General features: G+C 38.2%; 1 protein-coding gene across 2 annotated transcripts in view; it reads left to right on the plus strand.

Annotated features, from left to right (window-relative positions):
• Positions 1 to 1,544: 1,544 nt before the first annotated feature.
• The window catches only part of LOC121917489 (2-oxoisovalerate dehydrogenase subunit beta, mitochondrial), a 54,697-nt gene continuing 41,273 nt past the window's right edge, over positions 1,545 to 14,968 (plus strand). Inside the window, exons 1-5 of one of the 2 annotated variants that reach the window (XM_042443500.1) lie at positions 1,545 to 1,692; positions 2,953 to 3,021; positions 4,436 to 4,569; positions 7,567 to 7,722; positions 9,229 to 9,337. In XM_042443500.1, the coding sequence (XP_042299434.1) occupies positions 1,629 to 1,692; positions 2,953 to 3,021; positions 4,436 to 4,569; positions 7,567 to 7,722; positions 9,229 to 9,337 (532 nt within the window). In that variant the 5' untranslated portion in view covers positions 1,545 to 1,628. The remainder of the gene's footprint in view (positions 1,693 to 2,952; positions 3,022 to 4,435; positions 4,570 to 7,566; positions 7,723 to 9,228; positions 9,338 to 14,968) is intronic. The other variant, XM_042443499.1, reaches the window with a different exon arrangement.

A 14,968-nucleotide genomic window follows, 5' to 3' on the forward strand; every position in this document is an offset into this window, starting at 1 on the left:
TGGATGGCTGTGTTTCTGTCTGTAGCTTAATTACAACAGCACAGATATCTTTTTGAGGCCAATATTGAAGTAGTCCCTAGAGGTCATGTTGCTATTTTTTTTTAATTCCTCTACTGGAACTTTGCCTTTGTTTAGGAATGTTGTTGTTGTTGTTGTTGTTGTTGTTGTTGTTGTGTGCCTTCAAGTCATTTCCAACTTATGGTGAACCTATCGTGAGGTTTTCTTGGCAAGTTTCTTCGGGGGAGGGGTTGCCATTGTCATCTTTTGAGGCTGAGAGGGTGTGACTTGCCCAAGGTCAGTGGGTTTTTAAGCTTTAGTGGGGAATCGAACCATAATGTCCAGTCATAGTCCAACATTCAAACTGCTACACTATGCTGGCTCTCCATGTTTATGCCAAATTGTGTACTTATGTGTCTGAAAGAGAAAATTTGAACTTCCCAGCAATTATTTTTGTTCACTGTTAAAATTTCAGCATGTTGTTTTGGGATACCTGAAAACAGTAACTTTTAAAGTCTTATCACACAGGACTACTGGGAAAGTACAGTGGTACCTCGGGATACGAAATACCCAGGTTACGAAATTTTCGGGATACGAAAAAATCCCATAGGGAATCATTGTTCCGGGTTACGAATGTTTTTTCGGGTTACGAAAAAACTTTTGGTGCTTTTTTCGGCTTTTTCGCACGGAATCGCGGCTTTTCCCCATTAGCGCCTATGGCAATTCGGCTTACGAAGGCTTTTCGGGTTACGAAAGCGGCCGCGTTACGAATTAATTTCGTAACCCGAGGCACCACTGTACAAAAGGGTCTGGTAAGGGAACGGAACGAGTGAGGGACGCATTTTACGGCATACAGGAAGTCCCTGTTCTGTTCTGTTCCCCATCCATCCCAGAGGAGGGGATTTTTGATAACTGTTCAGAACAGTTCTCAAAAATCTCCTCCTCTGGGACGGATGGGGAACAGGTGGGGAACAGAACGGGGACTTCTGGTGGCAGTGGTGGCAGCGTTCTGTGTGCTTTAAAATGCATCCCTCACTCATCTCGTTCCCTTCCTGGCCCTTTTTGTACCGTTCCAGCCAGCTCTGTGTGATAAGGCTTTTAAATTGGAACATAGGTCAGCTTGAAAATACTGATGATGGACAAGCACTGGAAATTTCATGTTTAAAAGCCATACTACACTTGGTGTGTTCCTCTCTACAAATGAATGGCTCCTTCTGTTAATGGTGAAAATCGAGATCCACTAGTACAATATAGATTCCTATATTGTACCAAAAAGTCCCAAAACCATTTGGAAGAATTTGGGAAGTGGCACTTGATGTTGTAGAGGGAAGGGAAAAAAATGGAGAAACTTGTTTTCTTGATTCCCTTCTAATGCCAGGTGGAAGTCTACGGAGTGTAAAATCTAACCCTGCCTTACACCAGCATAGTTTTCAGGTAGCAAGTGAATTTTGCTGTTAACTTATGGACACTTTGTGAAATATAGACAGTGATGGAAAACTGTGAATAACTGAAGTTCCAAGCCCTGCAGATTTTCAAATGGTCCATGCTGGTATTGAAAGTATTTGATACTTAAGTTTCTTAAACAATGTGCTTTATCTATATCTTCTCTTTGTACAGGCCAGACACAGAAGATGAACCTTTTCCAGTCTATAACAAGTGCCTTGGATAATGCCTTATCCAGAGATCCAACTGCAGGTATAATTTTATACTATGATATTGATGGAGATGCTTAGCTTAGAAGCCTCATCTTTCGACTACAGACTCTTAAATAGGAAGATTCCTGATCTTTTTACCTTTACCACAGATGGGTGCTGAAACATGCAAGGGAGGCAAGTGAAGCAATTTGCGTAGGTATGTCCCTGGGTTGGTCAGGGTGGAGTCTCCTTCTTTAGAGGTCTTTAAACAGATGCTGGATGGCCATCGGTTGGGGATGCTTTGAATGAGAGTTCCTGCATGGCAGGGGGTTGTACTGGATGGCCCTTGTGGTCTCTTCCAGCTCTATTATTCTATTATTCTATGAATTTTACCATTGATAACGCAGTTTGTGCTTGTAGAGGAGAAGCATTTTCCTGCATAATTTCTTGTTGCTCTTCCTGAAAATTACTGTTGTGGTTTTCTTTCTAACAAACACAAAAGGAGTTCTGCTGGATCAGACCAAGGAAAAAAATGTTAAATTTTAGGGTGGGAACTCCCCACAGCATGGCAAACCGCAGGCCACATTTTACATACTTCTGTTCAAAAAACGTATTATCTTCTGTCTTAGCCACTTTTTTTTAAAGCTGAAAAATACTGAATATTACTGCTTTTCCTCATGGAAATTACTCCGGACACTTTATCATTTTGGTTACACTGTTGTACACTTTTTTCTGTTGTATAGCATGCTTTTTGAGCTGCAGTGACCAGAAGTGTATTCCGTATTGCATAAGGGCAGTATGATTTGATACGATAGTGGCAGCTTTATTTTTAGGCCATTTCCCAATGATTCGCATCATTTATTTCTATAGTGGCATCAAACTTCCCAACATGGAATTGTTTTTCAAAATACTTCACATTTTCATTATCCAGTCATGATTTCCAATCATAGTGCGTGATTTGTTTTGGCCACATTTACACACTTTACACTTTCTTACATTAAATTTCATTTGCCATTCTGATGCTTTTCTCCCACTTTCAAGAGATTGTTCTGGAGCTAGACTCTTTTTTTTTAAAGTGGACTAAATAATTTAATGTCATGTTCCTTTCTTCTAATAACCACTGTAAACTATTGAATGTGGCTGACATCTGGCGCTAAAAGGTGAGGTCTGTACAACCCCTCAGAAGCATGGAGTCTTGTAACCTGTAAGACTGAATTTGACATTCCTTTTTATTGTTATTTTTTTAATGATTCTAATTCTCACTGGCTAACAACCCATATTTGGGAAAGTATTTATTTCATTCCTTATTGTATACCTACAGTAATATTTGGGGAGGATGTGTCCTTTGGTGGAGTCTTCAGATGCACTGTTGGCTTGAGAGACAAATATGGTGAGTTTTCAGTATGTGATCCATCATCCCTCTGCCCCTCCAAAATGTATGATGAAAGTTTGCTTAAAAGGTTATTCTTTATATTAAACAGAGATAATGTGAAGGCTCTTTTAAAAATGAGCTATTCTGTTTCATTCTTGAAACTATTATTTTATTTATCGTAGATGTGTGCTATTGAAGCAGAATAGAGATTTGTTTAATTTGGCTCTATGACAATAATTCTGGGAATAATCAACATTCCCATATCTGTTAAACTGTAGATATTGACATATTGACTTACCTGAATTTGAGAAAAAGGGTGTGCAAGTGTTGTGAGCACATGTGTTTTACACTTCTATTACAACATAAAGGAGAACTTGTATACCTCTTCATTCTTGCACATTTCTTAGCATAATGTGTTGGGAGACATAATAGGAAATTCTGAAGGTGAATGTGAAAATTTGAAGGCAGGTATTGGCTTGCAGTTCAAAGGTTGAAGTAAACATGTAAATGCTGTGAACAAAAAAAACCTTAGTAATTGTATCAATAACAATTATTAGTTTTCATGTTCTTTTTCTAAAATTATGAGCTCTGTATAATTTTACAGAATGCTGCTTATCTCCTCCGATTTTTAAAGCGTATTTCTAGCATGGTTGTTGTGTGAGTTCAACCTATAACTTATGGCGGCCCTAAGTTTACCCTATCATGGGGTTTTCTTATCAGGATTTGTTCAGAGGGGGTTTGCATTTGTCTTTCTCAGAGGCTGAGAGAATGTAATTTTAATTTGCCCAAAATGACTCAGTAGATTTCAATTGCTAAGCAGGCATTTGAACCCTGCTATCCAGAATTGTAGTCCGGTGCTCAAATTACTGCACCACGTTGGCTTTCATTTCTAGCGCTATGTTATAACTGTAATATGGGTAAGTTTGTGATACGCATACCTTGACATTTTGTAAATACATTAAACCATAATTTTGTGTGCCATCATGTACATGATTAGCTGGATTAAAACCGAATTTATGATAAATGCATTTAAATCACTTGGATTTTATCTAGTGTTTTTAGTTCCTTTGATTTCACTGTTCTTACTATAAATATGACACACTTTGGATAAAACACAATAAATTTTGTGTTTTAAGTGAGTAAAGCAAGCTTGAATTTGCTAATGTATTTGCTATCGTATATATCTTGTTTTTTCCAGACTTTAATTCTTATATTTCTTTTAAACTTTAATGCTTAATTTCCAAAGATTTTTTTTCTTTCCCTCTCTATTTATAACTTAGAAGTAATTTATATAACACTTATCCACCTTGTGAGCCATGTGTTTCATCAGATACCATGTATTCAAAGTTATATTTTATGTTGTACAGCATTTGCAAAGTCACCATACAATTTTTTTTAAAAAAAAGTTTATTAAAAATACATAATTTTTTAGGCAAAGACAGAGTCTTCAATACTCCTTTATGTGAACAAGGAATTGTAGGATTTGGCATTGGAGTTGCTGTTGCTGGTGCCACTGCTATTGCAGAAATTCAGTTTGCTGACTACATTTTCCCTGCCTTTGATCAGGTGAGTGCATATTTTAGGATGCTGAAGATAAGAAAACTTGATCAGGCTATTTTTCTGTAATGTAATGAAAATGTTCATAGATGAGATTGAGCATATTAAGAAGAAAAACAGACTTAAGAAATGTGTAACTGTGCTGGGTTGAATTGTCAAAACTATGGGGAATTTTACTGGGAGCAGCAGAACTGTGTTTGTGTGAATGTACTGGTGGTTGTGGTTGCTGCTGCTGCTTCTTCTTCTTCTGACATGGCAAAAAGAATTTACACTTTGATGACAAAATGGTACAACCTCAACAATATACGAGTTCACATTTAAATATTATTAGAAGTATGGTAAAATAGAGATATGGTTGCATTTGCTTCACTTGTTACCTCTAGGAATCTGTTTCCTTTGTGAAAAAATGATGAAATTAGTCTAATACTGAATTAGGCTAATACAGTGTTTGTTCTATCTTTCTCTCATATTCAGTGTAGTACTTGAATTCAATTGTTGCATGTTTTTAAAAAAAGTTAGAGAAATAATAAACAATAGCATTTCAGGATTCAAGGTGATTCAAATGTCTTGAAACAGAAGTGGCTTCTTCACCCCAATCTCTTTATTTGAGAGACTTGCCAGTTCGTTGGTATTTGTCAGTTAGGCCCTGTCCAGACCAGCCTGAGAGGCCAGCCTAGGGGCAGAGTCAGGGGCGTAGCGTCCTGATGACACCACTTAGTCCAGTTTGGCACCTCTTTTAACTGCCTTGGCTCAGTACTAGGGAATTCTGGAAACTATAGTTTATTGTGGCACCAGAGCTCTCTGACAAAGAAGGTTAAATAGCTCACAAAACTACAGTTCCCAAAATTCCCTACCATTGAGACAGGGCAGTTAAAGCAGTCTGAAACTGGATTATTTTAGCAGTGTGTTTTGCACCTTAGATTTAGTAAGGAATTAAACATCTCACACAGCCCTTTAGCATAAGTATCTGTTGAACAATTATACAGAAGTTTCATAAAGGTTTTACATATAAGGAATTATATTTCATATTGATGTATCCTAACCCATATTTCATATATGGAGGAGGCCCACTGTGGGGTTCTTCCCTCTGTTTGTAGAGCTCGCACCCAGGTTGTTTACACTTTTTGTTCAGTGGCAGAACTGCTAGAGTGTCTTAACAACTGATGCAAAGGGAGAGGTAGTCAACAGGAATAACAGAAAAGAACTTGGATGGTCTCCTGCTTCTTCTGCTTGGCATGTGGGAATAACCCAGCAGTTTGTGGATTACTCCTATGTGCCATCCAGAGAATAACAGTGACAAGTTAGAGATATGTGTCTGATTAGTGGCCTGTCAAAGATCAGTTTAGCCTTATATTATTGGATGAATAAAAGTCTTGTATAAAAGGCCAGTAAAATCTCATCCCCAACTGAATGATGGGTGACCTTAAACAGACAATTATAAGTGTTGTTTAACTGGCTGATATTTCAGTTTTTCTGCCTAGCCATCAGGGATGTTCTCCCTTCATTCAAAGCACCTTACATTTAGTCAGAGAAGAATTAAAAATGGAAGATAGTCACAAAAAAGGAAAACATCTGATGAGGATTCAGATACTTCTCACGTGTCTTTCCTATCTGGAAAGAAAAGTAAAAACAAAGCATGGAAAATGAAGAAATAGAATCAGATCAACTCACTGCTGCCTAGCAGATTTTGGTTTAGGAATGCAAACCTATAAATACTACTCAGATGACCACAAAACAGAGAATCTGAGGGTCCTAATGAGTAAATGTTTAAAAGATTTTTTATTTTTATCAAAGTGAGTGAATTTGAACAGCTGTTTCAGTGCCTATGAAAAAAAAGATGCTGAAGAAAACAAATACGTACAGGCTAATCAGACTGAAGCTTCCTTAAGGAAGGTAAAGAAAAATAAAGGAAAACAAACACAAAAAATCTGCTTTACTTGTTTGGCTGGGGCAAGGAGCTACAGATTTAATGATGGAGAGAATGCCAATAACTTCATTACGCTGCCATCTTGGGAATTGAAGTTGTAAAGCAGGGGATGGGGCTGAGTTATGCAGCATAATTAAGCTTTGACTCAGGCATGAGAGTTGATAGACAGCACCAGTGCAAACAATGGCCCGGTTGGCGCCAAAATTAGGGTTGCAGAGTGTCTGGCAACCGCACGCTCTGCAACTCTAATATGTATGGACGGTGCCATCCTTACGTGGCGCCGTCCATACATTACATGCTTACGTCATGAACACGTCACAACATGCCAATGGTGCACTGATGACGTTCTCCCTATGTGCCGAAAAGAACCCGCTTGCTTTGGTTGCTGCGGGCTCCCTCCGGAGGGAGAATGAGGAAAAAAAACACACCAATGAGAAAAAACAATGCCAGAAGGAAGCAACAAAATGCCAGAGCGGCATAAAGACACTACCTTCCACAGTTTATTTTCTGAGGATTCAGCAGCAGTAGATCAATCCTTACAGGTCCAGCCACACTCATCTAATAGAGAAAATGATAGCAACTTCCCAGGTATGCAACATAATGCATTATTCCCTCCCCTTCAAAGTAATCTGTATGTTCTAAAACCCTTTCTAGAGGATTGAGGGGATCTACTCAACATTGTAGGTTGGCTCTTACTGTTCTGCAGTATGTGTGTGCGTGTGCATGCATACACCAGAATTATAAATCACATGGGAATGGTGCAAGATTCTACTATCCAGTTTCACACAATTCCTTCTTCCCACTGCATAGTTTTAAAATATAATGCTTTGCAGTTCACTTGACCCTCTGAGGAATGGGAAAGATCCATTATGCCAGCTGCCTTTATTATCACATAATGTTGGACATTACCCATGTATCATAGAACATAAATTATCTTAAAAGCCTAATATACAGAAATAAGTATATAAAATCTAACATATATTTTATGTTTTGGATTGTTTTTTCAGATTGTAAGTCTCTGTGTGTATATGTGTGTATTCATACACACACATATTTAACTATGAATACATTTTTTCCAGATTGTTAATGAGGCAGCAAAGTATCGTTACCGTTCTGGAGATCTCTTTAATTGTGGAAGTCTGACAATAAGAGCCCCGTGGGGTTGTGTAGGCCATGGTGCTTTATATCATTCCCAGAGCCCAGAAGCTTTTTTTGCTCACTGTCCAGGACTAAAGGTACCTTAAGGATTTTATTGTCATGTTGTATGCCTTTACTATTTTTGTAACTATCTTTTCATAAGAGAGAAGGGGAGATAAGTCTCCAAGTGAAAGACAACCTACAGAGCACTTGAAGACTGGTGTCCTCTTTTTTCTTGCAGATTTTGTTGTGTGCTCTTCAGTATTTGTTTCCTTGCTATTTTTTCATAAACCTCATTAATTTAAGAGATTTTTGCATTAACTTGTGCATTGATCTTGTAATGTACTTGTGATTTTATACCTCAGGGATTTTGTCTAATAAATGACACATGAAACACATGAGAGCAAGTAATTTTGAAGACTTCACCTCAAAATTTAAGAATTGGAATCAGGCTTTTATTTTCCTTGGTGCATAAAAAGGTGCTCCTTTGTACATGCTTAAGGAACAGTTGTACCCCAGTTTGAAAGAACAGAGGAATGAGCAACAGTTATTTATTTATTAATAGATTGCCTTTCAGTAGCATTCTTCTTGAATGTTTCTTTTCAAGGAGAGGATCGTATCTTTGATTAATTCCTTTGCAAACCTTTTTGCATACATATACACTCCTCAGTGTAACACAGTCATCTGAGAACTTCTTACTAGTTGGTTACCAGAGAATGTTCCCTGTAATACTCTAAAGATCAAGGAGTCAGGTGTACATGATACTATAATACACATGTATCAAATAATAATATGTATCAAAAACTAATTTACCATGATCTAAAAAAATTATGATAATAAAACATGGTGTTCCAAAAATAAACCAGGGACATAAATCAATTTTCAGTTAATGTCCGTTAATGCAAACTTTCAGGTAATGTCTTCCAGTAGTGGGGCAAGCAGTACAGAGTATATGAGTACATCTTAGGTGCAGAATACTGCTTTGAGCATTAAACTCAAAAACTATCCTAAAATAATGGGTTTAAACAGTTCAAGTTACATAGTAGTATTATGATGTTTTAGTGCTGGTGATTTTGAGGAGCTGTTTCTGTGTTAACCAAGCCATGGTTTTGTCAGCAAAACTTTCTGCCACACTAAGTATCTCAGCTACTGAAGCAAGCCATTTTTCAGTTGAAAAGCTACTCTGACCCATTAATTGCTAGAGAAAAGTGAGGAGATTCACAATTGCTTGTGTACTTAAGAAATGCAGTACTCTGTGGTGTTCCTGATTTATCAAAGAATCATCCCCCTGCATTTTGTAGTAGTTGTGTGCACTCTAAGGGAAAAAAAAAACTTTTTGGCTGCACTACAGTCAAGGAGTATGCCTTCCCCATATATTCACAGTTTTTCCACTTTCACGGGGTCTTTCAACCCTAACCCCTGCAAATGTGAAGAGCAGACTGTAATTCTAGTGTAGAGTTGCGGGCTATGTTACATGCTTTTGATCTAGTTTTGACACTTCAAAAATGGTGGTTCTTAATGTTTAATAGAGAAGTATAAGATGTTTGCAGATATGGTAGCTGCTTCATACATTTTTGCTTTGTATATTCATTTTTTCTCATCAGGTTGTGGTTCCAAGAGGTCCTATCGAAGCCAAAGGCCTTTTGCTATCATGCATAAACGATAAAAACCCTTGCATATTCTTTGAACCAAAGATACTATATAGAGCAGCAGGTAAATCTGTTCTCACACAAAGTAGAAATGTTCAATATTTGCATAGAAAGAAGTATATTCTAATTTTGCAAACATTACTTTTGCCTTTATTTTTTTAAAAAAAATAGTTTTTATAACATTTGCTTTGATATTTAGAATTTTGTAATTTACCAGGTAATTCTATGTTTAGTTGGAATTAAGTCAATTGGGTTCTCCTGATAGTCAGATTAGGTTGTGCTAATGCTCTTTTTGAAGCTTTGTAGTTTGTTAGACTGGAGGTTGCCTGACAGTCTGGATGTTAGTCTTCTTAATTGTTGTATGCCTTCAAGTCATTTACGACCTATCACAAGGTTTTCTTAGCAAGATTTGTTTAGAGAAGATTTGTCTTTGCCTCCCTCTGAGGCTGAGAGAGTGTGACTTTCCCAGAATCACCCAGTGGGTTACATTGGCTCAGTGTGGATTCAGATCCTGGTCTCCAGAGTTTACTACACTACATTGGCTTTCAGTCCTCCTAATTACTGAAGAATGAAATAGGAATATTTGTGGTTTATTTAGAAAATTGTAATAGTTGCCAAACAGAGTTTAATGAGAGATAATACTCGCCATAGGGGTGAAAGAGATTTATGCTTCTAGTAAATGCAATTTTGAAATAGTTAAAGATTTCCCATGCATTGGATCAAACAATGATCAGAATGGCGACTGCAATCAAGAAATAAGAAAAAACTAAAAATGGGAAAGGCAGGCATGAAAGAACGACTCAAGGAGAGTTAACTACAACTACAACAACAACAGTTGTCTTGCAGTGTCAACAGCACATAGTGGCAATGCAAATAAAAAACCCAGTCATCTTGACATTATCATGGTTTAAGTAGCTATCTGTTCTTATGCCTTGTGACCTTTTCAGATTCATTTAATTCTTCCATATATGACATGAGTGGTGTAGAAATAAATGACTTACATCATTATTATAGAAGATTTTCACATCAACTCACAAGTGCTGTTAAAATGTTGCTGGATTGTTGAAGAAGCGTGTGTGTGTGAAAGCCTGGCATGCTTCCTCAACATCAGGGAATTGTCGGCTCCTTTCTAATGTCAGTGACAGGGAATTTCCTCTGAACACAAAGTTTCCTGACACTGACACCAGAGAAGAACCGACAATTCTCTGACGTTGAGGAAGCACGCCAGGCTTTCACACATGCATGCTTCCTCTACGATCCAGCAACGTTTTATCAGCACTTCTGAGTTGGTGTAAAAATCTTCATAGTGACATAGCAGGTAAGATGGAAAAGGTAGTTGTTTTTAATCAGTGTTCAGATGTACAGAAGTTTTTCTACTGCAATGGTAAATGAAATTCTTCTTCTGAAAAATGCATGAATGTTTGTGAATATTTGTAGAATCAGAGTTGTCTAGACCACTGTGGGAAACCCAAAGCTATAGCCTTCCAAATAGATGGCTATATAGTATCTGAAGGATCCACTATGAGAACCCACTACTCCTCTGAGTAGTTGGTTCTATTCACTAGCTGGCATTATTATTCACCTTGTATCTATACTCCTGTAATATTTTTTTTAAAAAAGTCTGAGTTGTGTCACTGAATTGGAATGTGAAGGAGCACCTGATCTTAACCCAGCCTCCCAGCATCCATGAACTAACAGTATGCTGGTACTGGGTTGTGATGTGGAAACTCTGGTTCATGTCCTTCTGTTCACATGAAATTAACTGGGTTGCCTTTGTGAATTCACAATTTCTCAACCTACCTCACCAAGTTCTTAAAGTGGTAAAATGTTGCTATGGAACATTTCTGAAAGTATGACATTAAACAGATGTAACAGCCTGTTTGAGGTCTGTGCAGTGGTGAGGAACGAAGAAGGAGATGCAGCCCTCCCAGGCCTTGTATGCATCTCCTCAACCAAGGGTGGTTGCCCATGCTAATCCTTTGAGTATGATAATCATTGCATACAGTAAGAGCCTTCAAGATGGTAACAGAATTTCTGATTTTGCCATCTGCTTATCCGTTTAAGGAAATTATGCCAGTGATGCTAATACACAGTGTTCCAGCTATGCAGCTATAATTTTGAAGCTTTTGCAAAATATGAGGTTTTGGGGAAGTAATATATAGTCAAATGTTTATTTTCAAATGGGCAAAATACTTCAGTTCTCTTATGGCTCCCCCTGCAACTTCACAAGTACACCAGGAAACGGTAACTGTTGTTTTCAGACAATTTCACTGTATTGTAATGTGGTGTTTTGAGGATTGCTAGAGGGAGTAAAATTACATATGGAAACAATAAATGAAAATGGTGAGTGTGAAGTAATTAGTTCACCACTGCAGTGATAAAAGGGAAGTGGTGACTCAGCAGTTAAGATGGCAACTCTGATGATAGCAAGGTTGCCAGGTTGGCAGTTCGAGACCAAGGGCTGCATGATGGAGTGAGCTCCCATCACTAGTCCTAGCTTCTGCCAACCTAGCAGTTCGAAAGCATGTAAAAGTGCAAGTAGATAAATAGATACTACTTCAGTGGAAAAGTAACAGCGTTCTGTTCAGTCATGTTGGACACATGTTCACAGAGCCGCCTTTGACAATGTTGGCTCCTTTGACTTAGTAACGGAGATGAGCGTTGCTTCCTACAGTTGGACACAGCTAGACAAACTTGTCAAAGGGGGAAATTTTACCTTTTTGCAGTGATAAAACTGGGAAAAAACATAATGTATGAATAAGCTATGATGTACTCAGGTGCTGTTCTGTTTTGTGTGGCTCTTCATTGCATTGATTTAAGCTGATGGGTCAAACTGGAGTGAGTGAAATTGGAATTTTTAAGACCTAGGAAAATAGGTTTTGTTTAGCAAGGTTTTCAAAGCTTGGTCAGTAGTAAGAAATATTGAATGGAGAAAAATAATTCAACAAAAATATAAATGTTGGAGAGTCGTTTGACACTCTGGGAGATGGCAGCATAATTGTGGTGTGGTACAGATGGGGCTAATGCACCGTGCTAGCGCCGTACTAGGGTTAAGGGACTGTGGAGCAACTGCATGGTCCCTAACCCTAGTACCCTGTAACAATGGCTGTGTCCTGTATACACGGGCGCCGCCATTGTCATGTAAGCGCCATGCGGTGTCTGCACATTGCTGCATGGCGCTTAGTAACCAGTGTGTCAGTAGCGTACTTGTTACGCCGCTCCTGTGGCTTTAAAAGAACCCGCTTTTTGCGGGTTCTTTTTCCTCCGCAGGGAAGCCATGCGGTTTGGCAGCTGCGGCTTCCCTGCAGAGGAAAAAACATTGCCACCAGCCTGGACAACATGGAATTTCTCTGTATTTCTCTGCTCTCCTCCCTACTTAATCATTTAACTTTAAGAGAGATAAACCAAAATAGCTGCAAGAGAATTAGCTGATAAGCAAAGTCAGATGCCAAGAAATAAGAAACCAACAACAAGACTGACAAGAGGAGCAGAATACAGAGGATGATAGTGACCTTGTATTGGAAAGGTGGGAGGCACATGGACAATAACATGGCATCTTGTGAAATAAAAACCATAAGGTGTGATAAAGAGAGGAAATGAGCTCAGAAATAAAGGGCTATTTAAAACACAGGAGTTCCAGGCAGATTTAGCTAAAGAAATAAACCTTCAAGAGAATCTGAAGAAACTTACTATACAGCTTGCTGATTTAATTAGAGCAGCTGGAAAAGCACTAAAAACTGTGTTTTAAAAATGAAGAGAAACAAAAGGTAATGCAGGATAGATCAGAGGACTACTGTATAAATGTGAAGATCAAGAGAAGAAGACCAGTGACTAAATATCTGTATTTTTAACTTTCTTGAGGAAGACAAGGAAAATAATATATTAGAAATATTTGTGGCCTGAGGTAAAGAAATCCAACCCAGCATTGGGGCTGTGGCAATCACACACCAGGGCTCCGATCCGGTGTTTTTCCGGGCCAAAAAGAAGTGGCAGCGCAGTGTGTCTAAATGCTGTGCTGAAGAAATGTTGTGATGCTGCCTGCCCTCTAGTCGGACGGGCAGAGTGTATACTGCTTTGGGGTGTGTGGCATGCAGTCGGGGTATGCAGCGTGCAGTTCCACCCCCATTCCACCCTGACATTGGCTCTTTTGGCTGGCTTGTACATCCCCTAGGAAGAAAAGTAAGAATTTGGTTTGCAAAGGGGAAAAGATTGATTTACCAGGACCTGGCTGTTCAATCTGTGAGAAAGAAAGTGGAATAGAGAGCCCTCAGAGTGCACTGAGAGAGGCAGAGAGCACTGTATACAAATGGAAGTCTCCTTTTAAGATTGCATTACAGAATAAAGATAGTGTCCCAGCTACAATTAATTTCTTCTGCTTACAATTTGGGGAGGGGAGAGGGGATGAAGGATACCGTATATACTCGACTGTAAGTCATCATCATGTATAAGTCTAGGGCAGGTTTTGGGGCCAAAATTACACACACAAGCTAATTTTACCTATTTTAATTTGTTCACTTGTTAGTTCACTTGTTAAATTGTTTATGTGTTTTTAGTCTGCTCAAATTGCCATTACTATTAACATTGCTAGAATGGAAATATATAGTTGTGTTAGTCTGTAGAATGTATGTATAGAGATCTTTTAGCACCTTTGAGACTAACTCAAGAAATAAGTTGGCAGCATGAGCTTTTGTAGACTTAGTCTACGAAAGCTCATGCTGCCAACTTCTTTCTATAAGATTCCTCCACATATTACTATAAGATTTCTCCACATATTACTTGGATTGATTTTAATTGTATTTCCCCCTCAAAACCTAAACAGTATAATATATAAATATAACAAATGAATATATTCAGAATTGCTCTTTTCTAGTCATGTGGCCTTTAGTGTGTAGAGTGGCATAAGGTTTGATTCTATCCTGATTCTGGTACATGAGATCAGTTCAACCAGAGGTTCAGACTGGGATGCAGTCAGTTTGGCGTTGACACCCAGCCTTCACTTATGTTTCCATCGGGGGGTGGGGGGTGGGCAGTGGAAGTTCTCCTGTTTATGAGATTATTTTCAGGTGGCTGGTAATAAATTGCAGTTTTATGTGTACATCTGATTTATCTTCCTCATCAGATTTTTACATTTTAATTGGTCCTGCATGTGATTTTAAAAAGAAGATTCGTATTTAAAATCATATGCATGACCAATTAAAATGTAAAAATGTGATGGGGGGGATAAATCAAATCTACCTATAAAACTACCTTAGTTAAATTATTAAATTATTTTATTTTTAATTGTAGCCAGCTTTTTTCTCTTGACTTGAGGTGCTATATGTATATAATACTGTCTAAAAGTTTGCACTGCAGCAGAAGAGGCAATGTCATTAATTTCTGCTTTCCCCATTCTTTTTTGCTTCCGATTCCTGTTCACTCTCCTTTTGAATCTTTCCTGGTTTTCTTGCTTTCTTCTAGCACAGTAGGGAGCTGCCTTTCTATCTTTCTTCTCTTTGTATATCATAATAGAACAGGGGTAGGCAACCCTTTTGAGCCGGGGGCCGGGTTGCTGTCCCTTAGACAACTGGGGGGCCGAAGCCAAAAAATAAATAATTAAATAATTTTAAATAAATAAATAAATAAATAAATAAACTGGGACAAATGTAGGACAAAATTTCCAAATGGAGGACACTTTTTTTATAACAAATGGAGGACA

Source organism: Sceloporus undulatus, unplaced genomic scaffold (assembly GCF_019175285.1).
Source record: "Sceloporus undulatus isolate JIND9_A2432 ecotype Alabama unplaced genomic scaffold, SceUnd_v1.1 scaffold_20, whole genome shotgun sequence".
Lineage (NCBI taxonomy): Eukaryota > Metazoa > Chordata > Lepidosauria > Squamata > Phrynosomatidae > Sceloporus > Sceloporus undulatus.